At 65.4% G+C, this 27,883-nt stretch overlaps 3 protein-coding genes across 5 annotated transcripts; 1 reads left to right on the top strand and 2 right to left on the bottom strand.

The window, feature by feature from the left end:
- Window positions 1–160: 160 nt before the first annotated feature.
- On the bottom strand, window positions 161–5,510 carry FCHSD1 (FCH and double SH3 domains 1). The gene is made up of 19 exons (XM_082771359.1): window positions 5,467–5,510; window positions 5,275–5,372; window positions 5,130–5,175; window positions 4,158–4,231; window positions 3,773–3,917; window positions 3,554–3,690; window positions 3,411–3,474; window positions 3,184–3,312; window positions 2,910–3,032; window positions 2,724–2,819; window positions 2,542–2,649; window positions 2,345–2,449; window positions 1,816–2,079; window positions 1,628–1,711; window positions 1,309–1,486; window positions 1,026–1,231; window positions 851–947; window positions 713–780; window positions 161–558 (listed from the first exon to the last, which is right to left on the bottom strand). Exons 1-19 carry the CDS (start codon window positions 5,485–5,487, stop codon window positions 499–501), a joined length of 2,103 nt encoding a protein of 700 aa, XP_082627485.1. The 5' UTR covers window positions 5,488–5,510; the 3' UTR covers window positions 161–498.
- A 1,565-nt stretch (window positions 5,511–7,075) lies between these two features.
- On the top strand, window positions 7,076–9,052 carry LOC309883373 (proteinase-activated receptor 3-like). Its single transcript, XM_082771364.1, has 2 exons — window positions 7,076–7,242; window positions 8,005–9,052. Exons 1-2 carry the CDS (start codon window positions 7,161–7,163, stop codon window positions 9,015–9,017), a joined length of 1,095 nt encoding a protein of 364 aa, XP_082627490.1. The 5' UTR covers window positions 7,076–7,160; the 3' UTR covers window positions 9,018–9,052.
- A 196-nt stretch (window positions 9,053–9,248) lies between these two features.
- Window positions 9,249–26,243, bottom strand: ARAP3 (ArfGAP with RhoGAP domain, ankyrin repeat and PH domain 3). Of its 3 annotated transcripts, none has more exons than XM_082771344.1 (34): window positions 26,140–26,243; window positions 23,863–24,819; window positions 23,272–23,333; window positions 22,969–23,042; window positions 22,694–22,764; window positions 19,894–20,163; window positions 19,595–19,664; window positions 18,879–18,999; window positions 18,495–18,682; window positions 18,027–18,133; window positions 17,603–17,802; window positions 17,417–17,502; window positions 17,115–17,297; window positions 16,725–16,887; window positions 16,338–16,454; window positions 16,078–16,231; window positions 15,805–15,907; window positions 15,521–15,719; window positions 15,383–15,446; window positions 14,938–15,101; window positions 14,601–14,813; window positions 14,373–14,478; window positions 13,780–13,927; window positions 13,535–13,603; window positions 13,178–13,252; window positions 12,940–13,054; window positions 12,698–12,826; window positions 12,450–12,583; window positions 12,282–12,364; window positions 12,099–12,134; window positions 11,521–11,584; window positions 11,308–11,445; window positions 11,034–11,072; window positions 9,249–10,412 (listed from the first exon to the last, which is right to left on the bottom strand). In XM_082771344.1, exons 2-34 carry the CDS (start codon window positions 24,777–24,779, stop codon window positions 9,843–9,845), a joined length of 5,232 nt encoding a protein of 1,743 aa, XP_082627470.1. In that variant the 5' UTR covers window positions 24,780–24,819; window positions 26,140–26,243; the 3' UTR covers window positions 9,249–9,842. The 3 variants fall into 3 exon arrangements, with proteins under 3 accessions (XP_082627470.1, XP_082627472.1, XP_082627471.1); XM_082771346.1 differs by having other exon boundaries at window positions 23,272–23,330; XM_082771345.1 differs by lacking the exon at window positions 26,140–26,243 and adding an exon at window positions 24,939–25,307.
- Between the last annotated feature and the right edge of the window lie 1,640 nt (window positions 26,244–27,883).

Below are 27,883 nucleotides of genomic sequence, written 5' to 3'. Positions count from 1 at the left end.
GAGGGACTGCGCAGCGCCCGGGGGACGCTGATGGAGATGGGAGCCTCCAGCCCTGCCCTGGCACAGGGCAACCCGGCCCCCACGGCGAGCTTTGGTGTTAAAGTGCACTGTAAATAGACGAGCTAAAACCATTAAAGCTGCTGAACACAGCGGTGGAGCGAACTGGTTTTATTGGGGCACGGCCACCCCCTGCCCGCAGCGACCACGGTGCGGTGCCCAGCACGAGGAGGGGCAGAGGGGCCTGGGGAAGTAATGCCGTGGGCAAGGGGCAGGGGCACGGCTGCCCGGTGCCATACAGGGGTGCAGGAGCACCCTGCAAGCAGCACTGGGCAGGATGCGGCCCCCAGAGAGACCAGCTCGGGGAACAGCGGGGTGCAGGGCAGGTCCTGCTCCCCTCCACACCACCTCCTGCCCCAGGGGAGCAGCCCGAGGGTGGGGGGCACGTTTCGCTCAGGTGAAGATTGTGCAGCCCGGGGAGGGCCAGGGACACCCCCAGGGTCAGCTGAAGTCCAGCTCGGGCTCGGGGGCTCTGCCGGGCGGTGGGGGAGGCGCTCGGAGCTGCCAGGAGAGGAGAGGAGATGCCCACAGGCTGAGGCTGGGGGCTCCCCATTGCCCTGACCCGCAGTACAGAGGCTGTGGGGATGCACAACCCCTTTGTGGGGACCCGGGACAGGATTTGGGGGGGAGATCATCGCAGTGAAGGGGCACTTACCGGACGGATGCGGGTGGCCGACAGGTCCGGAGAGCTCTGCCCGCTGCCTGTGCCCTCCTGCCTGCCAACTGGACCCACGCAGGAGCTCAGACACGCTCTGTGGGCCCTCCCAGACACCCCTCAACCCCCAGCACTCACCTCCCAGCAGAGTTTCGGGAGATGGGTTGGAGCCCAGGCTGGTGCCAGGCACGAGGCCAGGTGGGGAAAAGGGCGGTGGGGACGGCGAGGGCAGCTCCTGCGAGCACAGAGCCGAGTGCTGGAGCAGGGCTGGCAGCACCGGGACCCCCCTGCAGCCACGGCCACTGTCACCAACCTGCCCAGCCATCCCCCGAGCCCCGGTGAGCTCCTCCACCACCAGCGAGGGGAAGACGCCGACGCGGCCGTCGAAGTCTCCCGTCCAGAAGCCGTCGTCCACCTCGTCCTCGGCGCGGGGCAGCACGCGGATGATGGCACCCTCGGGGAAGCTCAGCTCCTCGGGGCTCTGCCCCTCGTAGTCGTAGAGGGCTCGCACCAGCCAGGCTGCGGGGAGGGGGCTCAGCACCATGGGACGAGGTGCCACAGCCCCATCCCGGGGTGATGATGCCCCACACACCCACCTCCGGGCTCCAGGACCAGCTCCGCAGCCATGATGCTGGAGAGCTGCCGCTGCAGGGCGGCCCCCGAGGGGCCCACGACACCAGTCCCAGTGGCCAAACTCGGCTCGCTGCCCACACAGCCCAGGGACAGCAGGTACTTCTCGGGGACGTAGCCGATCTGGCCTGCCTTGTTCCGAGCCTGGTGGGGCAGAAGCCACGCTACCATCCCAGTGACATGATGGCATTCGGGTCCCCCTGGCACAGAACCCTCCAAAACTTCCCCCAGCTTTGGGATGAGCCCGAGGGCAGACCCCGGTCCACTCCGGCTGCCCACACCCACCTTCACCCACTCCTCCATGTCACCATCCTCGATGACCTCCAGCTCCTCTCCCTGCGCGATGGACAGCTCATCTGCCTGGCGGCCCTGCGGGGGACAGGGGACAGCGTGTCACAGCCAGGACAGGGGACAAAGTGTCACAGCCAGGCTGGTGGTGCCATCCCCAGGAGGCAGGGCACCCGTGGCTTTACCTGGTACCCAAAGATGACCCGGCAGGTGTAGGGGTAGGTGCGGGCGGCGTGGCCGGGCTCAGCATCCTCGAACGTCTCGTCGCTGTCGTAGTCATCGAACTCGGCAGGGTCCAGCCCCGCGGGCTCCTCCTCACCTGGCCGGGTGCTGCTGGGGGTCCGTGGGTGCTCCTCGCCCGCCCGCACGGCCCCAGCCAGCCAGGCATCCACATCCAGCCCCGCTGCACGCAACAGGGCCAGCCGAGCCTCTGCCTTCGCCTTGCCGACCTGAGGCATGGACCAGGAGGGGATAATGGCACGGACAGGGCAGGGATGGGGAGGGATGTTTTCAAGGGATAAGGTGACCGCTGTGGGGTGGGGGACAGCCAAGCCCCATCCCCAAGCACCCGGCCCCCAGCATGGCTGCTACGTGGCACAGCATCCCAGCACCGTGCTGCCACTGCAGCTCCACGTCCCTGTATCCCCCGTCCCCAAAACCCCTCGGGGGGTGGGTAACAAACCTCGAGGCCACCCCAAAACATTTGGGACCCACCTCTGCCTTCCGGATGTTTTCTCGCACCTCCTCCATCTGCCGCTCGACAGCGGCCACCTCCGCCTCGGAGACCTGCTGCCTCCTGGCCTCCAGCCTCTGCAGCACCTGGGGCAGGTCGGGACGGGGGGCGGTGGGATGGGGCTGGGCTGCCCCTCCTCGAGACCCCCAATGAGGGATGGCCTCGGCCGCACACCCACCTCCTCGCCGTGTGCCTTATTCTTGCTGTCCCGGGTCACCCGCGTGGCCCAGCGCCGGGCCTCCTTCTCCAGGCTGGCCCCGCCGTCCTCCGGCTCCAGCAGGGACACCTGGGCGAGGACAGGGTGGCTGGGAAGGGTCTGGGTGTGCGGCCTGCCCGTGTTGTACCGCCCCCCAAACCTACTTCAGGGATGCCGGTGAGCTGGAAACGCTGCTCGGGTGCCAGCGTGAAGGCGGCGTGGTCCTGCAGGAAGAGGAGCAGGTCCTGCTCCCGGCACACCTGCGGCGGGGAGAAGCAGGGGGCTGGGGGAGGGATGCTCACCCGTCCCCACCTGCCAGCCATCGGGGACCCGGGGACGGGTGGCGTTACCCGCGTGGCCGCCTCTGAAACGCTCTGGAACCACTCCTGCGTGGCCCTGCAGGTCTCCACCTCCGCCTGGCCCGCCGTGCTCAAGTGGTCCCGCAGCCGCTCGTAGAGGTCGCCGTCCAGAGCCTGCGGAAAGCCAGTGGCAGACCCCCACACGGCCCCCGTGTCCCCTTGGGGACAGGGCAGGGGACCACGCTGACAGCACGGGGACCTGTCCCAGCCCTGCGAGACCCCCGCCGTGCCCTGCCCAGGGGCTGTGTCCCCCCAGAGCTCCCACCTGCATGACGGCGGGCAGCTCCACGCGGTAGTAGTGGTCCAGGTGGGCATTGGCAGACACCAGCGTCAGGACGTACTCGTTCTGCACGCCCGCCAGCTGCCTCGAGTACTCTGCCAGCTGTGCGGAGAACTGGGGGACGGGGGACAGCGAGGGGTGGTGACGAGGTGGGGGACACCGCCCTGTGCCACCCCCGTGCCCGGGCACCTCGCCGTCCCCACGCTGCCCACCTTGGCGCTGAGTTTCTGCAGGCTGGCCTTGGTGTGGAAAATCCTCCGGTCGCTCTTGCGGAGCCTGGGGAGGACGGGGACAGCGTGACCCCCCCCCCCGCATGTCCCCACCACTCCTGCTGCAGCCCCTGTCCCCTCCTCACCGTGCCTCCACGTCGGCCGCCTTGTCCTTGGCCACCTCGCTGCTGCGCTGGAGGTGGGTGAACTCCTTCTTCGCCTTGTCCAGCTCCTTCACCGTCTCCAGCAGCTCTGCCTGCGCCTTCTGCAGCTGCTCGATGCTCTGGGAGGGGGACGTCAGCCCTGGGACACGTCCCCACTGCCCTTACCCTGTCCCGGGGGGGGGACGTGCCCTCAGCCCGTACCTTTTTGAGCATCCTCTCCTTGGACAGGCGGGCGGTCTTGGCGGCCTCGGTGGCGAGGCTGCGGTAGCTCTCGGAGGCGTTGACGCGGGCCTGCCCGGCGTACGTGGTGCCCTCGATGATGCCCTTCCAGACAGTGAGGACGCCCCTGCAGGGATGAGGGCAGGGGATCAGCCACACCGTGGGGCTCCTGTGCTTCTGGGGATGCCCAAAAAACAGCAAAACCAGCCCCTGCCATCCCCACTGAGCCGCGTACCGCATCCATGGGGACATCCCACCCACGGCTGCATCCCTGAGGCACCCAAATCCTGGCCAGCATTTGCCATCTCCAATCCAGGAGGGCCACGTATCAACCCCTGCCCCTTGTCCCCATCCCCCTGTAGCTCACCTGGAGTCACCGGCATCGCTGCGGCCCCGCTGCCAGTCCCTCTTCACGAACTGGCTGGCCAGCCTCTGCAGGGCCTGCGGACAGACCCACTGTCACCGCTGCTCCCTTGCCAGGCACCCCGGCACCCTGCCACCCACCCCGGGGGTGAGAGCAGGTCCCTGGGGCTGGCTGCCCACCCTGTGGGTGTCCCCGGGGGGCCAGGCTGAGGGCAGAAGGCAGCGCGTGCAGGGAAAGGAGGCAAAGGCTGGCCCCAAGGCAGCACCAGGGGGTGCGGAGGGTAAAGGAAAGCCCCCCAGGGTGGTGGCTTTCAGGAGCAAGGAGCAAGGACCAGGAAGGGGACATCGGTGAGGGACACTGGCTGCGAAGGCAGAGTAGAGGAGCCCCAACAAAGCCAAGCGCAGAGCAATCTGAGCCCCGGGGGGGGGACACGGGGACAGTCCCCACGGGGTGCTGCACCCACCGGAGAGTCCACCGAGAGCACAGAGCAGGCGAGCGGCCGGGAAAGCAGCGGGGCAGCAGCGGGAGGGAGGCAGGAGGCGCAGCACAGCGGGGGGACGAGACCCCCTGGAGCCCCTTGGGTGCTGCTGGGGGAGAGAAGAGGGGGTCAGGGGGGTCGGGGGGTCAGGGAGGTCAGAGAGGTCAGGGAGGTCAGGGGGTCAGAGGGGTCAGGGAGGTCAGAGGGGTCAGGGCAGGGGGTGCCAGGCGCGGTGGCACTGCCACAACCTTAGGGGCTGTGGCAGAGGGGACACGAGGTGAGGGTCGCGGGGTGCCGGCTGTGCACAGTGCGACCCCGAGGGACACAGCGGGGCCGTGCTGCGGTGCTGGAGCCCCGCGATGACCCAGCACGGGCCGGGCCGGGCCGCCACCCCCCCCTCCCCGTGCCCATCCCCGCAGGGCCGCGCACCCCGGGGAGGCACCGGGAGCCCCCCCGAGGGGCCGGGGCCGTTCCGGACAGCCCGGCCCCGTCCTCACCTGCCCGTACTCCCGCTCGATGGCAGCGCGCTGCTTGCTGTACGACCTGCGGGAGAAGCAGGGGGGCAGCGGGGCTGGTGGCAGACCCCGGCACCCCCCCGGTACCCTCCCAGTACCCTCCCGGTACCCCCCGTCCCCCCGGTACCTGATGTCCTCCAGCAGCTCGGCGTCCCGCTGCTGCTTGCCCTGCAGCCCGCAGAGCTGCTCGAGGAAGTGCAGCTTCACCTCCTGGCTCAGCTTACCCTGCGGGCACGGCACGGCTCGGCTCAGCCCCGGGGCACGCCACGGACCCCCCATCCCATCCCCATCCCCATCCCCTCCCCGGCCCCGCGCCCACCTTGCGCGGCGGCGGCTGCATCCCCCCGGCACCCCCGGACCCGACCCGCCGGGCCCGGAACTGCGGCCCCGCCCCGCCCCCGGCAAGCCCCGCCCCCTCCGCAACAAGCCCCGCCCCCTACGCATCAGACCACGCCCCCTATGAGTTAGTCACGCCCCCTCCACGTAAGGCACCGCCCCCTCCTCCATAGGCCACGCCCCCTCCGCGTTAGGCACCGCCCCTCATCAATAGGCACCGCCCCCTCCGCGGTTGACCACGCCCCCCCGTATTAGGCCACGCCCCCTCCGCGTTCGGCACCGCCCACACAGCCACACCCCCCACGAAGCCCCGCCCACTCGGTATGTTCCCCGCCCCGATAAGCCCCGCCCACCGGGGTAAGCTCCGCCCCCTGTGCTGTCACCTCTCCTCCCACACCCAATGCGGGCATGGGGAGGTTGGGGGGACATGGGGACACCGAGATAGGGACATGGGGACAGAGGTCAGGGGAAAAAGGGGGAAAAAGGGGGATGGGGACACTGAGATGGGGACATGGGGACAATGGGATAGTGGGACACGGGGACAGGGGACACAGGAACATGGGAACACCAAAATAGGGACACGGGGACAGGGACAGGGGGATGTGGGGACACAGGGATAGAGGACGGGGGTACACAGACAGTGGGACATGGGGATATGGGGACAAAGGGACATGGGGATGGGGAGACATGGGGACAGGGGGACAGTGGGACATGGAGACACCGAGGTTTGGACACAGGGGCACAGGGACAGGGGGCAAAGAGACATTGGGACAGGGGGCACGGGGACAGAGAGATGGGGACATGGGGACACAGGGACAGGAGGACACAGGGACATGTGGGGTGCGGGGACATGTGGGGTGCGGGGACACTGCCACCCCTTGCAGGAAGGGTGCCGGGACCCTGGCCCAGCCAGCCCCTGCTGCAGGGACACGGGTGGGGGGGACAGTGCCATGAGGGTCCCCTCAACCCTCACCCCCCTGTCCTGTCCCCATGTCCCCCTGTCCCCATTGCCCCTCTCTTCTCTTTCTGCTGGCGCTTTCGTCCCGTGCTCTGTCCCTGGGGGGCTCCCTGCCGTCCCTGTTGCCCCCTCAGGGAATTTTGGGGGGCATTTTGTCCCTTTGCCCAGTGACGCTTTGCTCTGTGCCGTGTCACCAGCTGTCACCAGCTGCGGGGTGACATGGGGAGCCAGGACAACGTCCCCGGGACAACACAGCACCAATCTGGGCGCATGAAGGGGACAGCAGGAGGTCCCACTGGCGGTGTGGAACAGGCTCATCCGAAGCCACCAGACCCGGGGACATCTGTTCCCGGCATGTCCCTGCGCCGCTGGTGAACGTCGCGTGTCACCTCCCTGCTGCGGTTTGCAAATCGTCTCCCCCGCGGCCACCGGCGCCTGCTTCCTCCTCCCCAGTCCGTCCATGCAGGAGGCCGGGAACCCCCCTCATCCCCCACAGCCAGTGACATCCCCGGGGGGGGGGGGTCACCCCCGTCCCCAGGGGTCACCCCCGGCCACCGCATCCCGCCGGGCTGCCGGGAATGGGGGCAGCGAGCACGCACGTGGCAGGGGAGGAAGAGGAAGGGAGCCGGTGGCCGTCCAGCCGCGGTGACGCACGGCGGGGCCAGCCCTGGCCGTGGCTCTCGAGGGCACGCAGCTCTGGCGGAGGCCACCCTGCCGAAATGTCCCTGCCGGTGACTTCTCCCGGTGCTGCCACCACCGCCGCCACCTTCCTGCTCGGCTTGGCCACCCAGCTCCCCCTGGGTAAGTGTCCTGGTGGCTGTCCCCTGGCGCGGTGACACGGGTGATATGGGGCTGGGTGCAGCAGGACGGGGGGGACGACACTTGGCGCTGGGAGGGGGTGGCTGTGTGACATGGTGACAGCTCTGGTGGTGCAGACCCCTGAGCCCGGGAGGCATCTGGTCCAGGTGTGCCGGGGGACAACTTCCCCTCCTGGCACCAAAAAGCAACACGCTGTCCCCTGTCCCCTGTCCCGGGAGTGGTGGCAGGGTTCGCAGGGCACCCGGTCCCCACGCAGGGTCTCAGGGGCACTTCCAGGCATGCGGTGGCCCAAATTCAGGGGGAGGTCTGGGGGGGCTGCCGTGTCCCGGCTGCAGGAAGGGGCCAGCTGTCACTTGCTCGGCGGTGGCTTTTTTGGGTCCCTGCTTGTTCCCTGCTGCTGCGTCAGGGGAAAAGCCTCCGACCACAGGGAGCCGGCGAGCTGCGTGCGGCCAGGGCTGCGCTGGGAGGAAGAGGAGGAGGAGGAGGCAGGACCCTGGTGGCTTCGTCCCAGCCCTGTCCTGGTGTGGGTGGCCGTGTCCTGTGCCCCCCAACCCGGGGGAGACCCCCCAGGGTCCCTCATCCCAGGCACGCCGGCTTGCACCCAGCGGGGTGCTCGGGTTCCTGGGTGCCCACACTGCAGGGAGCCACCTCCGCTGGGAGAGGTGACAGCTCCTGGGGGTCCCCGTGGGGAAGGGGCACCGGGAGGTGCTCTCAGCCCATCCCCACGCCTCGTGTCCTCTGCAGCCCGTGGCAAGGGGCGCGTCCTGTGGCCCCTCACCCCCCAGGAAGAAGCCAAGTGCCCCAGCGCCTCCGTGGAAGCTTTTCTCAACGGCACCATGTCCACCCGCGTCCTGCCCGCCCTCTACTCCGTGGTGCTGCTCGTGGCGCTGCCGGCCAACGCTGTGGCCTGCTGGGTCCTGGTGGCCAACTTCAGGAGGTGCTCCAGCTCCCTCTTCCTGCTCAACCTGGCCGGCGCCGACCTCCTCTTCGTCCTCCTGCTGCCCTTCAAGATCTGCTACCACCTCTTGGGCAACCACTGGCTCTTCGGGGACTACCTGTGCCGCGCCACGGTGTCCCTCTTCTACGGGAACATGTACAGCTCCATCCTCTTCCTCACCTGCATTGGCCTGGAGCGCTACGTCTCCGTGGTCCACCCGTTCGCGCTGAGGGGCTCCAGGTGGACGTGGGGCAAGGCGGGCGTCTGCGTGGGCATCTGGCTGCTGGTGGGGCTGGGCATGAGCCCCCTGCTCTTCTACCCCCAGACAAAGCACAACTCGCAGCTGAACATCACGACGTGCCATGATGTCCTTGAAAAGGACGAGCAAAAGTTCTTTAAGTCCTATTTCCTCTCCCTGGTGGGGCTGGGTTTCGGCGTGCCCTTCGTGCTCATGACCATCTTCTACAGCTGCATCCTGGCCCGGCTGCTGGCCAAGAACAAAAACTACCGGCACGTGGTGTGCGTCCTGGCCGTGGTCTTCCTCGTCTTCATCCTCTGCTTCACCCCCAGCAACGTGCTGCTCTTCATCCACTACCTGCTGCAGGACAGGGTGTGCAGCAACACCGCCTACATCTGGTACACGCTGGCCCTGGCCTTCAGCGCCTTCAACAACTGCTTCGATCCCTTCATCTACTTCTACGTCTCCCGGGATTTTCGGGGCTGGGTCCGCAACAGCTGCTGCCCCCAGCGTCTCCGGACGCGGAGGGGGTGGGAGAAGGCAGCCTCGTGCCTGAGGTCCAGCGAGCAGACCCAGCTCTAGGTGGGGCTGGGGACGTGGGGTTGTGTCCCCTGTGCAGAGGGTTCACCCCCGCCGAGCCCCCCATCCCCAGCTGGGAATGACCCAAGGGGGACAGAGCTGCTGCCCCAAAACCTTCGGCAGCACGGTCCCCACTGCCCCATTCCTGGTGCTGCCACCTCCGTGCCCATGTCCCGCGGGTCCCTCCCCACCCGGTGTCCCCCACCGCTCGCCCTGCGGTGACCAAACCCCCCAGAGTCCAAATAAACCTTTATTTCTCCCTGCTGGTGCAAGGAGCAGGTATAAACGCCCCAGCTGGGCAGGAGCTGTCCTCCATCGCCAGGACCATGCACTGGGCACACGCGGCCAGCTCCGTTGCTGGGCACCCCCCAAAAATGCCCCACGATGTGTGCAGGAAGGGAAAGGGGGGGCACACGGGTGCCTCGACCCTGTGCCAGGGGACCGGGGCTGGGGAGGAGATGTTGGGCAGAGCTCACGCGGGAGGAAGGCTGCACCCTGTGCACCCCGTGTCCCTGGCACCACGTGCCCCGTCTGATGCTCACGAGCATCTCAGTTCTGCTTTTATTTTCCCTATGACTCGCTCCCCTCGGCGCTGAGCCCGGCGGCAGCGGGTGTGCTGTCCACACACGCAGACACACACGTCATCGTCCCCTGTGCCCCCAAGGGGGGTGGCACCGTGCCGGCTGCTGGTCCCCACCTGTCCCCGCTCCCAGCCCGGCCCCGGGGGGAGGCCGGGAGGAGGAGGAGGAGGGTGCTGGCTCTGCAGTCCCCTCCCCATCACTGCTGCCACCAGATGTGACTTGACCCCCAGGTCGGTGCCACCCCGGGTCATGTCACCGGCTGGCCTGGCCCCGTCGCTGGCGGCTGGCCCTCGTTCTTCCTGAGGATGATGCTGCTGAGCTCCTGGATGAGCTTCTCGTTGATGGACGCGGAGAGCTGCATGCTCCTCTTCCTGCTGACCGAGCTCTCGGTGCCGGGGCTGCTCTCCAGCACGGCCACCGGCTCCTGGTCCCCAGCCGGTGCCGTGGACGGCTCCATGTTCCTCTCCAGAGAGGCCGTGTGGGTGGCTCTGGGCCCGCAGGACGGGGCCGTGTCACACTCCAGGTTCAGCCCCCACTCGAGGGACAGTGCTTTGGTGACGGAGAGGCCCGGCGGCCTCTGTGCAGGGCTGGTGGGCAGCGAGGAGCGCAGCGCCGGGGCCGGGGGGTGCTCAGGGCTCGGGGTCGGCTTCTTGGACCTGTCCACGGGGGGCACGGCCGAGGGGTCCGCCAGCAGCCCCCGCTCCAGCTCCAGTGCCGCCAGCTCAGGGAAGTTTCCCACCTCCTCGTAGACGGGCTCGGTGTCTGCCTCGTTCTCCTGCTGCTCCTCCTCCAGGGAGTCCTGGTGGACCTTCATGGGCTGGGGGGGACGGGGAGTGGGGTGAGGGGCAGTGCCCGTGTGCCCGCACAAGGGTGCTGCCCGGGGAGCTTTGCCCTCCTTCTGTGGGGCTGATGCTCCAGGCAGAGCCCCTGTGGGGCACTGGCCCTGCTTTGGGTCCCTGGACACGTCCCTGCTGCCCTTTTGGCCAGTGGAGATGGGGCACTTTGGGCTCCAGTGGGGCCAGATCAGCGTCACCAAGTGGGGGCATTGTCCCACAGCCCCTGGCAGTGGTGGTGCTGGGGGGGAAAGGCCACGGGTGCCCACACACGAAGCTAAGCGAGGCAAGATGACACCTGGCCAGACAAAAATAACCTGATGGAGAGCAGCACCCAACCCTACTTCCTCACATTTCTTACATCCAGCCCCTCTGGGGAGGTGCTAGGACCTGGGCTGGACATCCCTGCTCTTGGCTGCGCACACCAGGACCATGCAGAGCCCCCAGCCCTGGGGTGGGACACACAGGACGGTGGGCACAGCGTGGGCAGGGCAGGGCGGGCACGTCCCCGGGGGGCAGCGGGATGCTGTGGGTGAGCCCTCGCCCCCCGGAGCTGGGATGCACAACGCAAAGCACGAACACAGCCCACGCATGCGGGTACTTACAAAAAACATGGACAAAGTCCTTCGTGTGTGCAGGCGGAGCTGGAAACAGAGGAGACAGGCAGAGATAAGCACCTGATAGCACAGAGTGGGGCGGGGGTGCAGGGAGACCTGCCTGGGCAGGGGGGGCACGGAGGGGCAGCGGACACGAGCGCAGCACACAGACACACCAGGCACGGGGACGCACACCCAAAGCACCCGCTCAGCTCCTGGGTAGGTGCACGGACACGGGTGGGTGCAGGAGCACCCGAGGGTTGGGTCGGTGCCGGGGTCTTACCAGGGTCTGGTTGGCGGAGAGCATGGTGGCGTCGGTGCTGTCCCCGTGCAGGGGCACCAGGGGCATGGTGCCGAATTTCTGCTTGGCGAGGTCAGAGGAGGAGCGCCGGCGCATGATGACAGGGCGCAGGTCGTCATGCTGAGAGCCAGAAAGGGGGGGTCACACCAGGCTGCGTGGCCGGCCCCCTCCCCACCCAGCCCTGCCTGCACCCACCTGAGCCTTGAGGATGCTGGTGGTCCAGTCCCACAGCTCAGCCTGCCCCGAGCACACCAGGTACCTGCAGAGGAGACAGCTGAGGAGCTGCCAGGCAGCAGGGACGGTGGGGTTTGGGTCCCCTTGTCACCTTGCCTGTGAGCCAGGGGCTGCCAGCACAACTCCTCTTGGTGGGGCACCCCCCAAAAACACCCTGCATGTCCAAACAACTGCTTTGGTGCAAGGCAAGAGCTAGCCCAGCCCCCCTGAGGCAGCTCAGCTCAGAACACAGCACCAGCCTGGTTTTGGCTGCATGGGGACACAGCCACACGGGTGGCACACCCACCTGGGCAGGTCCCACCAGAACCTAATACTTGGAGATGCATCTCCCAGGGGTGCTGGCCAGGAAGGGGAGGTGGATTCCCCCCCTAGCCTGGTCCCCAGCTTGTGCCAGGGAGCATGGGGACACACCGCTTTGTCCCTCAAGTGTCCCACCAGCTCTGCCCTGCCCTCAGGACCCTGCAGGATGGAATCTGGCCATCCTGGCCCCATTAAACAAGGGGACCCCCAGCCCCAGGACAGCTGGTGCAGATACTCACAGCTGCTGCTTGTCCAGGCTCAGCGTGAAGCCCCACCTGGGGAAGGGAAGAGGCAGGCAGTGGGGTGGCATCACCCAACGCAGCGGGGCGCAGGGGTCAGGTTGCCTCACAGCCTGCTGTTGGCACAGATTTTGGGGGGGGGGGTGCATGCCCCAGGGCCACATCCAGGAGGTTGCCACTTACTGCGCTGGTGGCTTCAGCTTCTTCTTAATGCCCATGTAAACCTTGGCTGCGTCCAGCGGCCACTCGCGCTCCGGCTTGGCACTCTGGGGACAGAGAACCCGGCTGACCTCTGTGGCCACCACTGTGCCACCGTGGTCCCCGAGGTCCCCCTCTCTGAGCCCTCTATACCCTCTTCTCCTTGAGCAGCAGCAGCTGCCGTTCCCGGATGACGAAGTAGCGCTCCTGGAACTTGCTCCCCAGCAGCTTGGGGGGCTCCTCGCGGCATTTCAGCAGCCCACACTTGGGGGTCTCGCGCTTGGCCCCTGCCCGGTGGAAAAGATGGGGGTCAGGGGGCTGGGATTAATCACAGGGGGCTCCCGCTATGGGTGCTGGCTGGGGCCACCCGTGGGTGCTGGGCCCCTCTGTGATCACCTCACCTGTGAAGAGGCAGCTGGCCTCGCTGATGGGGACCTTCCTCACCAGCAGGTACGCAGAGCTGGGCTCCGGGAGCTTGCACCACTGCAACGCCTGCTCCAGCACCTTCTCCTTGGGGTGCAGGGGCCGCTCTGAGGGGGCAGAGACAATGTCACCATTGTGCCCCTTCCCTTTTCCAGCCACTGTCCCCCTTGCTCCTGGCAGCAAACCTTCCCCCAAGCATCCCCAGCCCCGCGGTGCTCACCCAGCTCCCCGTTCTCCAGGACCTCGAAGGTCAGCCAGATGTCCAGGCTGGTCGCCACGTTGCGCATCTCCAGCACCTGGTTGGTGAGCTCCTCCGCTGTCATCGTGGGGGACACCTGGGGCCGGACACACAGGGGGGAGCTGCGGTGGGCGGTGGCAGGATGGGACCCAGGCACAGGCTGCACCAGGAGGCCACGTCCCGCCACCCCTCCTCGGCACGGCCATCCTCTGGGACTCACCTTCAGGGTGACGCAGCAGTCGGGCAGCTTCTGCTCCAGGTACACCTCGATGATGAGGTCCCCAGCCTGCGAGAGCTGTGGGAGAGGGGTGGCTTTGGTGCCGTGATGGTACAGGAGCTGTGCACGTCCCCGCTCCCCAGGGGCTGGGGATGGCATCTTGGAGAGCTGGAGCTGGGCTTCAGCCTCAGGGTGATGGATGACAGGGAGACAAGGGGGAGAAGATCCTTCCCCAAATGTCTGGCCTCACCACGGGGAGGTGTGGGACAGCAGGGACCCAGAGCATGCAGCGGGGTACGTCCCCATCCATCCCACCAGCCCAGGGCCCTGTTGTGCTGAAGGTCAGTGCATCCCTAGTACCTGGGTGTCCTTCCAGGTGGTGATCAGGCTGTTCTCCAGTTCCATCTGGGACACCTGGTCCTCGTCAATCTGCCAGAGGAAGAAAGGATGGGGAGAGTTGGGGGGACATATGGGGTCAGCGTGGAGTGGGAGAGGGCCACAGGGCCAGGATGGGTGATGCAGGTTGAGGGACAGGGGCCAGCGTGGGAGGACACGCAGGGACAAGGACAGGGCCAGCACGGAGGGGGAACCTGCAGAGCACTCACATTGAAGATGCTGACATAGTTGTCAATGAGGTCTTCCATCACCTTCACCTCGTGCTCGCCTTTGCCATCGGTCTGGAAGAGGCTGGGTGCGAAGAGCAGCGACAGGTTCTTGGTGGTCATCTGGTTGAGGTCTGCGCATTTCTGCACCCTGGGGCAGGGAGAGAGGCAGTGAGGGGCTGGCCCCGCTCTGGAGGGGCCGTCGGCCCCAGCCACCCTCTTCTACCCCAAAACCAGCCTGTTTCTCCCCAGCTCCCCAGATCACCAGGACTGGGAACTTCCCTCTGGGCAGTTCCCGTTTCCAGGACTGCCAGCTGCCATCCTGCCGTGCGCTGAGTCAGGGGTGGGAATTTACTTTCTTTCCCCTTTTTTGGGCACTGGGTGAAGTCGACGTCCTACAAGGGGATGTCCCCTAGTCCCAAACCTCCCTCCTACTGCAAGACAACCTTGGGAATGTCTGAGCTGTCTCAGATGTTCCCACATTTCCCAGCACTGTCCCACGGGCACTGGGCTCTGCCTGGCTCTCAGGGGTGGGATCCAGCGTTCCCCGGGGAGGTGCGACCCTGGGGGACCCCTTGGGGAGGTGGCACGCTGACCTGTAGAGATGCCCGATCAGGGCAGCCAGGGTCTTGCGGTTCAGGCGAGGCAGGCGATGGATGAGCTCCTTGTACCGCTCCAGGCGCTGGGGCTTGGAGGAGATCTCTGCAGGGAGGAGAACAAGCCACGGACCATCACTGGGGCTGGTGGGCCCAGAGCCGGCCTGGCACTGGGACCCCGTCCCACAGGACACTGTTTGCACACCCAGCACAGGATCAGGGACGTACTCGCAGCCTCCTTCCACTGCGGGTGCAGCTCATGGGTGAAGACGGGGTCCTCCAGCTCACGGAAGAACCTCTTCAGCACGTCGGTGACGTCCTCGATGAAGTTGTCGCTGATGCGCAGCTTGACGTTGCGGGCGTCCCGCCGGAACTCCTCCATCAGTACCTTGATGCGGGATTTGGCTCCGTTCTTGCGGTAAATCCCCTCGTGCCGCAGCCCTGGGGAAGGGGCGCAGCGTCACGGGGCCTGCTCCTGCCCAGCAGGGCTGGTGTCCAGAGAGAGGGGCTTCTTATCCGTGCCCCTCGGCCACCCCATGAGTGCTGGGGTGGGTCCCTCGCTCACCGTACTGCGTGATGAAGGCGATGCAGCTGTCCACGATGATGGGGATGTCCCCACGGCTCAGCTGCTGGTCCCGCAGCGCGTTGCCCCGGCCCCCTGCTGCTGCCTGGATGTCAGCGTACCACGCAGCTGTGTCCGCCCGTGACAAGCCCTGCAGGTAAAACGTCCTGAGAACAACAAGGGTGGAGAACTGGGAATGAAGGCTGCCGGGGAGCTGGGTTGTCTCCTCCTGCCCCACGCGCCAGCCTGAGCCAAAGGGCACCCAACCCTTAGAGACCCCCATCCGGGGTGACCTCTGCAAGCCCCTTGTCCATGACCATGCCTCCACCCCCGCAGCATCTCCGTGGTGGGCTCAGGATCATCCTCGGCCCCCACACCAATGTCTTCATCCCAGCATCAGCCGAGCTTGCTCAGCACCCTCCCCATCCATCCCACATCCAGCTCTCACCTCCCCATCTCCACCAGCAGCAGCATCTCCCTCTTCTCTGGTGTATCTGTGGGGGGCACCAGACCTGCGTGGGGGCGAGAAGCAGAGGGCTCAGAGGGGGACATGGCCACACACCATGCACCCAGCCCAGGCACTCACTGAGCTCCTGCAGCCGCCGCAGGTTGATGCTGTCCTCGGCCCCGTCCTCCTCGGCGGGGCAGATGAAGAGGTGGGCTTTCTGCAGGATGAAGAAGGCTTGCTGCCAGCGCTCGGGGTTGAGCATGCACTTGTAGCGCAGCTGGCCCGCTCGCTGGAATTCGTAGCCCAGCAGGCAGTGACAGCTCACGGGAGTGAACCACTGTGGGATGGAACAAGAGATGAGATGGGCAAAGGCAGGGCTCAGGACAGGGACAGGTCCCCACCGAGCACAGTGCCCAGCTCACCTTGCCGATGGTGCTTGCCCATGCCTGCAGCGTCTCGGGACTTTCAGCCCCCAGTTGCTGCACTTTTTCCCCAGTGAGGAAGAGCTCGAGGGTGAAGCGAAACCTGCGGAGGATGAGAAACCATCAGGGCTGCTCCCTCCCTGCACCCAGAGATGCTCGGGATGTGCCCAGCCACCAAGCAAGGTGCGGTGCCCATCCCTGCCCTCTGCATGCCCATGGGCTCTCCAGGCTTGCAGGTCCACCCGTGCTGAGGAGGGGGCACCCTGGGGATACCTCTCAGTGGTGCCTGGGTTGGTGGGTGCCTGAGCTCTGCTCACGCCCAGGGAGAGGAGCTCCCCGCTCTCGATGTGGCCCAGGGGCTCGGTGCATTTCTCCGTCTCGAAGAAGAGCAGAGATTTCTCCAATGAGCACCAGACGCGCTGGAAGTCTGTGGGATGGTGGAGTTAGTGTTGGTGGGGTGGGCACCCAACACTCTCCCATGCACCCTACGCTTTCCCATGCCCCCCACACTTTCCTATGCACCCCACACTTACCTTCTCTGCTCTTCCTGGAGCCTGGGAGCCGGGGGGGAGCCGTGGCCCGGTGCAGGTACCCGCTGTGTGTCACCGGCTGTGTGATTTCGTTGTAGACGCCCTCCGGACCTGGTTCCCCTGGGAGGAACAGCACTGTGAGGAGGCACCCACCAAAATGTGGGTACCAGGGGCAGGGAGACCCCTACTCATGAAGATGTAGGTAAAGGGATGCTCCAGGCATGGGGGTTCCCAAAAAAGGGGCTCCAAACATAGCTACCACCCTGCCCCTCCCCAAAGGAGGGGTGCCCTTGGGCATGCCTTGATGCCCTGGCTGTTCCCAGCCCTGGTGCACGGGGGCAGCAGCAAGGAGGAAGCCCCCTCATCACAGCCTGAAGGTGCTTGAATTACCTGAATGATTCCTGGGCCTTTTGCTCTCCAGATCCCACCATGGGTCAGCCCCTGGGGCCATCTCGTAGGCTGCAGTTTCAGAGGCCAGCCCAGCCTCCGAGGAGGAGAAGAACTGCAGGATGGTCTTGAGCAAGCCTGGGGCTGCCACCGCAGTGCACAGCGCCTGGAACAAGACAGGCACCCGTAGGGACCACCTCCCGGCTAATGGAGAGCCCCATCCCGCTGCCAGGGTGCTCAAAGCTGGCACAATAACCCCCACACCCATGGGGCAGCCCAGCGTGGGAACACAGGCACATCAACCAAGCAGAAGGTGTTGGCATCTCAGATGTGGAGATCCGGGGTCATTCCCAGCCCCCCAGCACCTTGCAGGCACCCCGTGGTGGCCCCTACCTGGAGCACTTCCTCCTGGGTGGCGTAGTGGGGATGGGGCAGGCGGTACCGCCCGTCCCGGTACTTGCGGGCGATGAAATCCCGTCTCTGCTCGGCGCTGGCATCTGGGTGGAGAGCCTCGGCGGGGGGGAGGCGGGCAGCCCAAAATCGGTTGGCTCGGTCATTGCCCAGCACAATGAAAAGCTGGGGGGGAGTCCCACAGTGAGGGTGAGCAGCAGGTAGAAGGGGATGCCCGGCATCCCTGTGTCCCCATGGAGCTTGTGGGGCTGCTGCCCTGCCCCAGGGACCCTGAGTGCCTCTACCTGCACGATTTCATTGGACCAGACGCTGGTGTCGAGCTTCAGGCTTTGCACCTTGGAGATGTTGGAGCCCAGGCTGCGGTGCTGTCCTGTGGGGGGAGCAGGCGGGTGAGCATCCTCTGGCAGGGCCAGGGGAACTGCTGCCAGGTGGTACCCGCACCCTGCCCTCCCCCGGGGCGATGCACTGGCCTGCACACTGCTTGCAGATGACCACGCAGAGGTTGATGGACGCCCAGTCGGGGTTCTGAGCCTGGCAGTCTGCGCAGTACTTGTTGGCTTTGTTGGACCAGATCTTTTCTGCCACCTCGTAGTCGTAGAGCATCTCGGCTATGGCCTCCTGCAGGGCCTCCATCCACTCCCGCTTATCCCGCTCCGATTCTGCCACAAAGCTGTGGGCACAAGCGGCCAAAGCTCACAGAGATCCTGGCTCCAGCAGCCAGCTGCTCCCCATCCCCATCCCCATCCCCATCCCCATCCCCATCCCCATCCCCATCCCCATCCCCATCCCCATCCCCATCCCCATCCCCTTCCCTGTCCCTGTCCCTGTCCCTGTCCCCGTCCCTGTCCCCTTCCTTGTCCCTGTCCCTGTCCCCGTCCCTCCCGCCACCAGTACCTGAATATCTTGGAGGGGGTGATGAGCTCAAAGCTGCGGTTCTTGGCCTCGCGGATGGTGGAGCCGCGCATCTCGATCACGCAGATGCCGATGCCCATCTTGAAGAACTGCAGATGAGAGCGACGCCGGTGCTGGCTCTGCCCACAGCCGCGGTGGATGCACCCAGCACCTCCAGCCTTGTATCCCTGCGCTGCCCGGCCCACCTAGAGCTGGCACCCACACCTTCCAACCCATCCTGCCCGGTCTGGCTTAAGCATCCTGCAGATAGGTCACATCTTAAAACAAAAGGCATCACCGAGCCAAGAACACTCATACAGCAAGTATCAGCCTGAGCAAAAACCGCTTGGGGTGGCTTAGTGTGCACCAGGAAAACTGGCCAAAAAAAGCAAACGATGCTGAGAAACTTCAGCTGACGGGAGGTGGGATTTCCGTGGGGTTTGCTGTGGGTGCCTGGGCAGTGCCACCAACCTGCTCGCTCTTGTACAGCCACATCTCGGGCAGGCTGAGGGCTGCGAACACCTTGGACTTCTGGCCCTTCAGCTCCAGGGTCCCTGACTTCTGGCAGTGTGCCGTGTTGGGGGGCCGTGGCCGGGAGCCCCCCAGGCGCTGGTCGGTCACCTTCTTCTGCAGTGTGGAGCACCACTCGTTCCTCTGGGCTGTGTGGGGAGGGCAGGGCTGAGGGGGCAGCCCCGAGCCCTTCCCTCTGCCCTGCTATGGGGCAGAGCATGGTGGGGACGGGCGTCCCCTGTTCAGCACGGCCGCTGTGGGACAGGACTGCCCTGGGGAAGCTGTGGGACAGAGGCAGGGATGGGTCCCTGGGGACCGATAGCCCCAGCCCAGGTTTTGGCTTACCCTCGTTCTCAGCACGGAAGACGAAGATCCGGTGGCTGGTGACCACCTGGAACTTGTTGTCCTTGCTGGCACGAACCATCTCGATGACGGACAGTGGGATCACACCCTTGGGGTAGGACTCCTGAAAGCAGACCCGGGGGGGGTCACCCCGCTGTGCCCTGGGACCCCCGCACCTGCCTCACTGGGCACACCAGTACCAAACGCTGATAATGGGTAGGAGCCCCCAGCAATAGTAGCTGCTCTGGGGCCACACATGGGCCCTCTCCCCTTGGTGCCACTGACACAGGGCCAGGCAGGTCCCCTGGGTGCAGGGACACAGCAGCTCGACCCTGGTGATGCTGGGGCTGTGCTGACTCCTTGCAGAAGGTGGACAAGGGGCAGTGGCAGCTGATGTTGTGCCACAGGGTCACAGAGGCTGGCAGGGACCTCTGGGTCCACTTGCTTCAACCCCTGCTCAAGCAGGTTGCCCAGGACCACATCCAGGTGGTTTTTGAAGATATTCCAGGGTGTGGACTGGAGACTCCAAGGATGGAGACTTCACAGCCTCTCTGGGCAACCTGTGCCAGTTCTGAGTCACCCACAGAGCACAGAAATCCTTCAGGTGTTCAGAGCGAGCCTCCTCTGGTTTATTTTGTGCCTTCCCCAGGCTGAAACTCCCAGCTCTCAGCCTCTCCTGCTTAGGCAGCACAGTGCAGCCCCCTCCTGCCCCCTCTCACCTTCTCACTGCTGAAGTACATCAGGTTCTTCCCATCGAAGCGGACGTAGCGCCTCTGGAAGACATAGTTCCTTTTGGGATGGCAGAAAAATGGGCTGTTAGGAGAAGGGTGGTCCCCTGAGGGCCCCACATCCACACACAGACCCCAGAGGTGCTGCACAAGGACCCTCACAGCACACTGACGGGACCCAGAACCCAAGCAGCTCTGGATGGCTCTGAGACCCCTGTGCCCACCTCACCAACCCTGCCCAAGGGGGCTTCACCGTGGGGACCCATCACCACACAGTGGTGGGCACGTACCCTTGTGGGGACAGCTTGTCCAGCCAACCGCTGAGCATGGTGGGCCGGGGCTCGGAGAGCGAGGTGTAGCTTGCGTAGGGGGAGATGGTCAGGTCGTCCAGCACCTCGTCGGGGTAGAGATGTGGTGGCAGGCTGAACGGGGTGCCCTCGGCCCGCGGAGCCTCCACGGTGGAGTACCCCTCCGTGTCGTTCTGGGCGATGCGTTCGATGAGCCTGGTGCGCGTCTCCTCGTCCTCGCTCCTCCCCTCGCTGCTGCACTCGCTGCTCGTCCTGCGAGGAACGGGGCCGTGGGACCATCAGGAGATGTTCCTCACTGCTCCTGGCCTCATCCTGGGCTCCTCGGGACACCTAGCCCCTTGGGTTTCAGCATCTCCATGAGTGGGGCGGGATGAGGGCTTGGTGCTCACCAGCCCCATGGCCCCCAACAGCCCTCCCTGCCTGATGGCGAGGCTGGGGGCAGTTGGTGAAAGGGTCTTCTGCACCTTGGGTAAGAGCTGCCCCCATCCTGGCTCCCAGGATGGTCTCTCCCCAAGCCCCACTAGTATTTGTGGCCCCGGGGTGTCCCCCTCATGCCCAGCTACAGGGTCTGGGAAAAAAACAATGTGCAGGGGGAGCTCTGGCGTCAGTTTGTTTTCTTGGGGAGCCCCGGTGAGGAGAGGCCTGTCGAGACCATCCAGCCATAACAATAAAAGGAAATCATAAAAATAAACCACTGCGCCTGCCCCTTCCTCAGAGAGCTGCTTTTCATTCCCTGAAAGGAAGCGGACTGGAAAATGTCTGATGGTCAGGGGGGGGCTGCCCAGGCACGACGGCGATGGGCAGGAGGCGGCAGCACCGGCACCGAGCACCAGGATGAGGAGCGGGCTGCAGGAAGGGTGGCGGGGTAGGACCAAGCCATAGCACAGCTTCTGCCCAAGCAGCGCCCGAGGAGGCTGAGGGGCTCCATCTCTCCATGGAGGGAGGCTCCAGAGGTCACCAGGGGCATGGGGAGGGCAGAGAGGCATCTCCCGGCCACCTCCGCTCCAGTCCCAGGAGCTGGGGGCCACCAGACAGCACCAACAGGAGTGGGGTCCAGAGACAGATAGAAAGAGGCTGTGTGGGGGAGTCCCCATGCTTGAGGTGTTGTAAATGGAGAAATGTGTGGAGAAATCCACTGGGGGCTACTGCACATGAGAGACCTCCTCCAGCTTACAAGTTCATGGTCTAGAAATGCTTTCGGAGGAGGAGAATTATCCCATGCACTCCCCCCATCATAAATTCTCCAAAGACCTGCTTTTCAGTGCCTCATCATGGGAGCCAAGGTGTTGCATGGACCTGTGCTTTGACCTGGGCCCTTCGTGTGTCCTTGTGAGGCCATCAGACATCAGATCTCCCTGAACCACAGGCTCGAAGCAAGACCTGAAGTTGGCCTGTGAAGATGTTGGGCTGAAACCACACAAAACGGTTTGCCTTTGTCTATGCAAGGTCCGCTGCCGCTGCGGTGAATTGGGGCCAGGGGAGGGGAGGCTGGGGCTGGAGCACCAGGGACAGCAGTGAAGGGACAGCCCCAGGCCTCACCAAAGGGAACACTGAGCATGGTCTGGGAGAGGGTCCTGACCGGCTGTCCCACATCGGGGCTGAGGAGGTGGCTGGGGAGGGACGATGGCCCGTCTGGCTCCAGTGTCTGCACAAAATTCGGGAAATGGCCACGAGGGGCTGGGAGGCTCAGAGCTCAGCCAGAATTGCTATTTAATTATCATAACAGAGCTTTGGCCGGGTGATTTGCCTGGCTGGAGTCCCAGCCTGTGTGTCCAGCTTCTTCAGCAGGGAAGGCCCCTTTACCAGAGGTATTTCCAGATCTGCTGAGCCTGGAGGGTGACACCTGAGGTGCACCGAGTTGGGGTGATCTCAGACTGCTGCTGCTCATGTGGGACAGCTGGAGGAGGACGGAGGATCGGGGATGGAGGGGGGACATTGGGACTGAGGAGCTGCTGATGGGGCTGCTTGCTGCAGCTGGGGGCTTGGGGCCAGGCGGTCAGCCTGCTGGTGGGCACCTGGGGCCGGCAGGGAGGTACAGGATGAGCTGCTGGGGTCACACCGTGCCCAGGGTTTCTTTTCCTGGGGCGTCAGGATGGGTATCTGGGAAGGAAAGCGCTGGGGCACCTGGCTGATGGGGCCCAGGGGCACAGCCCAAAAGGTCTTTGGAGGTTTTGTGTCTCTTGCTCAACCCGCTGCAGCCCCACCAGGGGTGAAAACCTGTGAATGCTGCCTCAGACACCCTGCAGGAGGCCGCATCCTGCCTCTGACCAGCAGGCCCATGCTTGCAGGAGGTGTGGGCAGTGCAGCGGGTGCCCAGTGCTGTCCCTAGGGTGCTGGGGGTCCCGGCTCCCTGTGAGCCCCCAGCAGAGACCACGACCAGCGCCCGGCCCTGCACTGCAGCTCCAGAGGAGATCGGGGATTTCGGTCTTTTTCTTCAGCCCGTTCCCAGGTATTTTCAGTTCCCCCCTGCAGCCCACATGCCTGCAGTGCTGGGGCTGACCGCAGCCCAAGTTCAAGGCACACCACGTGCCCAGCCCGGGGCAGCACCAGCCCGAAGCAGGGGGCAGCAGGGACATGCTGGCCGCAGGAGCTGGGGGATGCAGAGCCATGGCTCAGCTCCCTCCCTCTCTGTAAGCAACACAGGAAAAGGAACCCTCCCCGTCCGAAATGGGAAGAGCAGCTTTCCTTCCTCTTTCTGAGATGCTATCAGGACTCACGGAAAGTACGTCTCAGAAGCGTATTTTTAAGGTGCCCCATGCACCCTCGCTGCCCCCGTGCCTACCTGCGGGCTTCTCGCTCCAGCTCCAGCTCAGCCACCGCCTCGTAGCTCTGCCCCAAGGGGATGCCCGTGCCCTGCGGGGAAGCAATGGTCACATCCCTGCCCCAGACCCCCTAACACCCCGCCAGGGCGCTCAGCCCGTGCCCCCCACCTTGCCCAGCAGCGATGCTCAGCCAGGCACCGTGGCCCCACCAGCTGCATCCACCGCGGTGCTCAGGGTCCGGGGGGACACAGAGCGATGGCAGGGGAAGGACGCTGTCCCCACTGCCCCCTCTCACCTTCTGCTCCCGGGCCAGGGCTGCATGCACAAAGGTGGTTTCACTGTAGGGGCTGATGGGCAGCTCGCCGACCTCTGCGGGCAGGGACACGGGAAGGAAAGGCCATCAGCGGTGCCTGACGAAGGACAGTGACCTGCCAACCCTGGGGGACCCCTGTGGACCCCCTCAAGCTGATCCCCCCACCCCCCAGCAAGCTCCATCCATCCAGGGCATGCAGCATGATGGGACATGGGGGGTCCCCATGTCCCTGGGGACACCCTCCCCAGGGGTCCCCACTGTGCACGGGGGGCGCGGGGCTCTCACCTGGCTTGCCGGTGGGTCTCAGTGGGACAGGGAGGAGCACCCCCATGGGCCAGCTGGGACTGCTGGAAAAACAGAAGAGGGGTTACTGTGGCTGCGGGTGGGGGCTCATGGCAGCTAGAGGGGTTCCTGCTTGTTTTTTGGTGGGCTGGGGGCCGCGTCTGCCCAGGGCTGAGCCTGGGTTTGTCCCCATGGGATGTGCAGCATCCCTGCCCTGCTGCCTGCTCCCTTCTCCCCACTGAGGCTGCATCTCCCGGGGATACATTTCCACCCCCTCCATCCTGATCCCCTCTAACATCTCCCTCCTTGCTCCCAGCCAGCCCTCAGCCATCCCCACACCATGCATGGGGCCCCCAGCCCTATTGCCCTGGGGGGCCGAGGAGGGACAGCAGCATCCTCCACCCCAAACCTGAATGAGCCCTCCGGGACCCAGCTTCCCACGGGATGTGTTTCCCTCCTGATCTCTCCATGCAGAGCCTGGGGAAGGCACAGGGAGGGTGATTCTCCCAAGGGTTGGGGTCCCGTGGGGTAGGGGGTCCTCGATTCTGGCTGCTCTGCCCCCCCTCCCCTCCCTAAAGGAAAGCATCTGCTTACTCAGGCTTCTCGGCCAGCTGGGTCAGCTCCTGTGGGGTCAGCTCCTGAGCAAGATCCCGGTGCTGGGGACCATTCTCCCCTCTCAATTCCTCCGTGGGTGCTGGTGGTGGCTTGAGCCCCTCATAGATGACGTTGGACACCATCTCCAGCCTGCCCTGCCCCATGCCCGGCAGCGAGGGGCGTCCCTCTGGGGTGCTCGCAGGGCTGGGCTCGGCCACTGCGACCCTGTGGCTGAGCCGTGGTGGGACGCATGGGACCCCCAGGAAGGGTTTCTCTGACACATCCAGGGCTTGTCCGTGACCCAGGGCCGCGGGGAGCCGTGCCTCCAGCCGGGATGTCCCCGTGCCCATGGCTGTGGCTGTCCCTGGGCTCTCCATGTCCGTGGAGCTCTCCCCTGGCACGAAGCCCTCCAGCACCACGAAGGCTGTGGGTGCCCCATCGGGGCTCTGTGCCGGTGCCGTGGTGCGTGCTGGTGGTGTGGGTGCCGAGCCTGGCTCCGACTTGGGGCGATAAAAAACAGTCCTGGGCTTGGGGACGGGCTTCACCAGGGGAGGGGATGGGTCCTTCTCTAGGGATGATGCGTGGCTGGGCATCGTGCCGCGTTGCTGCATCCCAAAAGCATCGGTGGCTGCTCCTGGCTCAGCTTTCATGGCATCCTCACCCATCGGGGGGGCTCGGGGATGGGGGTCTCCTGCCCGGGGCTGCGCACGCAACCGTGTCTGCTGCGCCAGGTTCAGGATCCTCTTGCGGTGCCCGGTGGCAGTGATGCCGAGCTGCTGCAGGTGATCGCCATCCAGTGTGAGGGCATCTCGGGCCACGTGGATCCCATGCTGCTTGAAAACGTCCCGGTACCTCTCCAGGTGGATGGTTGCCAGCCAGTCTGCGATGTCCGAGTCAGGACCGCACGGCGAGCTCATGGCCCTGGGGTGCCTCCGGGACGGATGCTCAGCCCATCATCTGGGGAAGGAGGCAGGAAAGGGTGAGGAGGCAGCAGGAGGGGAGGCCGGGGGCTTGCCCACGCAGAGGATGCTCCTGGAGGCCCCCCCGGCCTCGCCACCCTGCCCAGAACCTCTCACCTCTAGCACCCGAAGCCAGGACCGCATCCTGTTGTTTCTCAGCCCAAAGCCTCTCCTCTGCCCCTCCCCGGGGCTGCCAGCACCGAGCAGGGGGCACGGGCGAGCCGAGGCCGGGGGCCGCAGCTCAGGGCTGCTCGGGGCTCGTCGGGAAGGGATGAGGCACGTCGGAGGGGGGCTGCCGCCGGCGATAGGGGGGCAGCAGCCGGGCCCCTCCCAGGGGACGAGCTCTGGTGCCGGCCAACTCAGGGAGGGCTCTGCTGCCGGAAGGGCCAGACCATAATCTATCCGGCTGCCAGCGAGGGCATGGGAGAGTTCAGCATGACTCACGGGCTGGGAGAGATGCACTGCGCGGGGTGAGCCGCAGGGCTGGCGCCCAGCACCGTGCCCACCCACCCGGGGACCCCCATCCCCAAATTCCTCGCCGGAGGGAGCCGCGGGGCGCTGAGGGCCTTTTTCCCATGAATCACGCTGCTCCGCACGAAACCATCTGTGCTGAGTGTGCTGCCACAGGCTCTTTTTTTCCAGTTCCTCCATTTCCCGCTATTGTTCAGTGCAGGCTTCCTTCCTGCTGCCTGCGCTCTCCCACGCATCCCCCTGCCCCCTCCGGCGGGGGCCGTATCCCGGCCGTCCCAGGCTCCCGCTTGCGCCGCCGCCGGCGCTTTGGCACCGCTGCTGCCGGTGGGACTGCGGGCAGGGGTTGCGTGGGGAGCACGTGGGGGGAACACGGTGCTCTGGGAGCAATGCACACATAAGGGTGCGAGGGGATGGCTGTGTGACAGCCCGCGGTGACGGTGATGGGCACGCAGCAGGAGGTGGCCGGGATGGGCGCAGGGAGCAGGGTATGGGGACATCGCCGCTGGAAAGTGGCTTGTTGATGTAGGACCTACATGAAAGTCTGGGGTGGGGAGGGTGGAGGGTGATGTCCCCGCTTCTGCCTGCCAGCTTGCTGCTGAAATGGGGCAATTTCCCCCTTTCTCGTGGCCGTATCACCCCGGGGGATCTGCGGCCAGCTCTGCTTTCCTGTCCCGAGACCTCCCCTTGGGGCTCCCTGCTGGCTGGGGGGCTCTTGGGGACAGCCCGGCTGTCACCTTGCCACCCTCCGCATCCCCGCCAGCCCATACCAAGCACTGGGCATGGGCCCTTCCCACGGAGCCCTGTCCCCAAGCCTGCCCGTCCCCTGCCCCCTGGGGCTCTCCCTTACCTCTGGGCTCAGTGGGGCCGGCTCCAGCGCGGTGGCAGCATGGTGACAGGGGTGATGCCAAGGTGTCCCCGCCGGGCGCGGGGGGCTCAGCCCGCGGCAATGGCAGCACCCAGCCTGCGCCTCCCACTGCCGGTCCCTCCTCCAGGCCAGCCCTCTGGTCCCCAGCCCTGTCCCCACCCTCCTGACCTGCCCCTCTCCAGGCTCTGCCCTCCTTTGGGTGCTGCCCCCTGATGCTCTCTTCCCCTTGCCTATTCCCAGCGAGGGTCCCGCTCCCATGGCACGGCTGGGGGGAGCCTGGGTGCCCCCTGCACCCACACATCCCTGAAGCTGCTGCGTGCACCCAGCCCTATGTGCTGCACGTGGTGGGAGGCATCACCACGTCCACCACGGTCCCACACTGGCGTGCTGGGAAGGCTGTGGAAAGCTTGGCCAAATCGGGCTGAGAGAGGCTACAATGAGGCCATTGAGGGCATTTAGGTGGATGGGCACTGGGCGGGTGAAAAACTGGGATTCCCACAAGGGATTCTGTGGGTACAACCCTTCATCCCACCACTGTGACCAGGGGGTGGTGATGGCATGGCCACGGGGATGGGTTAGAGGGGCACGGGGGGTCCTGCCTGGCACGGACCCTGCTCGTTGACCCACCTGGCTGCTCCTAGCACAACGCTTTTTGCAAGAGTCCCGTACAGTTAGCCCAGCTCTGCTGTTACCCAACCCTGCCCTTATCTGAGATGGTATCTCACTGCCTTCAGCCTTTCTCTGCACCCTGTGGCCAGGCTGATAATTGCTCCATGCCCTGGGGGCTCCCTGTGCTGCACCTCAGGGCCGCCTCTAATCCCTGCATCTCCAGAATTTTCTGAGGGGAGGTTGTGGGGATCCCCCCTGGCGTGCGAGAGCCACCCTGTCTGAGCCTGTGCATGCTGCAAGGGGGGGGAAATGCAGCTTCTCCTTCTCGCAGGCTTGCTCCTGCAAAGCAGAAGCAGAACTCAGTGACAGCCCCGGTGCAGCCCCCCCTTCCTCCCCTGTCCCCACCGGGTGCTCTGGGGCTGAGGATGGCACCGGGGGGGCCCCATGGTCTTCCCCATGGCGGAGTGCAGAGGCAGGGCACCCAGGGACCCTCAGGGTGCTCAGGGACCCTCTGAACCCACCCCATGCCCTGTGCCTTGTTGCAGAAGCCCCTTGGCTGCACACAGAGGCTGTGGTGGCAGCAAAGGATGCGGTTTCAATCCTGCCGTGCTGGAGGCACGTGTGCTAGGGGCAGTGCTGTGCGGGACCGACCCGTGCTCGCAGCACCCCGCAGCACCTCCCAGCCCCATGCGCCCAGGTGGAGGCAGGGCACATGCAGGTCCTCGGGGGGTTCCGACCTGCCTGCCTCTTACTGTGCAGCTTTCAAGGACTCCACTTGATCGCTTTGGCGCCTGCCAACCTGCTGATGGGATCTATATTTAGAGGCTCTGACAACAACAGGAAGGTCTCACCCACTCCTGGGGGGAGGAAGATGGGCAGGAGTGGAAAACAGCTCTGGGGTTGGGGAAAACAGCTCTGGGGTAGGGGACTGGGCTTGGTGAACATGCAGGCAAGGGTTGGAGGAAGTTAAGATCAAAGTGAATTTAGGATCCTTCCAGCACGTTGGCCTGCTCCTTCCAGCCTCTAGGAAACCCCATGATGACACTGCCCCAAGGTCCATGTGTGCAGCTGCCCGGCCACCTCTCCTTCCTTCCTCGTTCCATACATCCCTACATCT

This window comes from Aythya marila (assembly GCF_965140915.1).
Source record: "Aythya marila genome assembly, chromosome: 14".
Classification (NCBI taxonomy): Eukaryota; Metazoa; Chordata; class Aves; order Anseriformes; family Anatidae; genus Aythya; species Aythya marila.
This window is presented reverse-complemented; position numbering and strand designations above follow the sequence as displayed.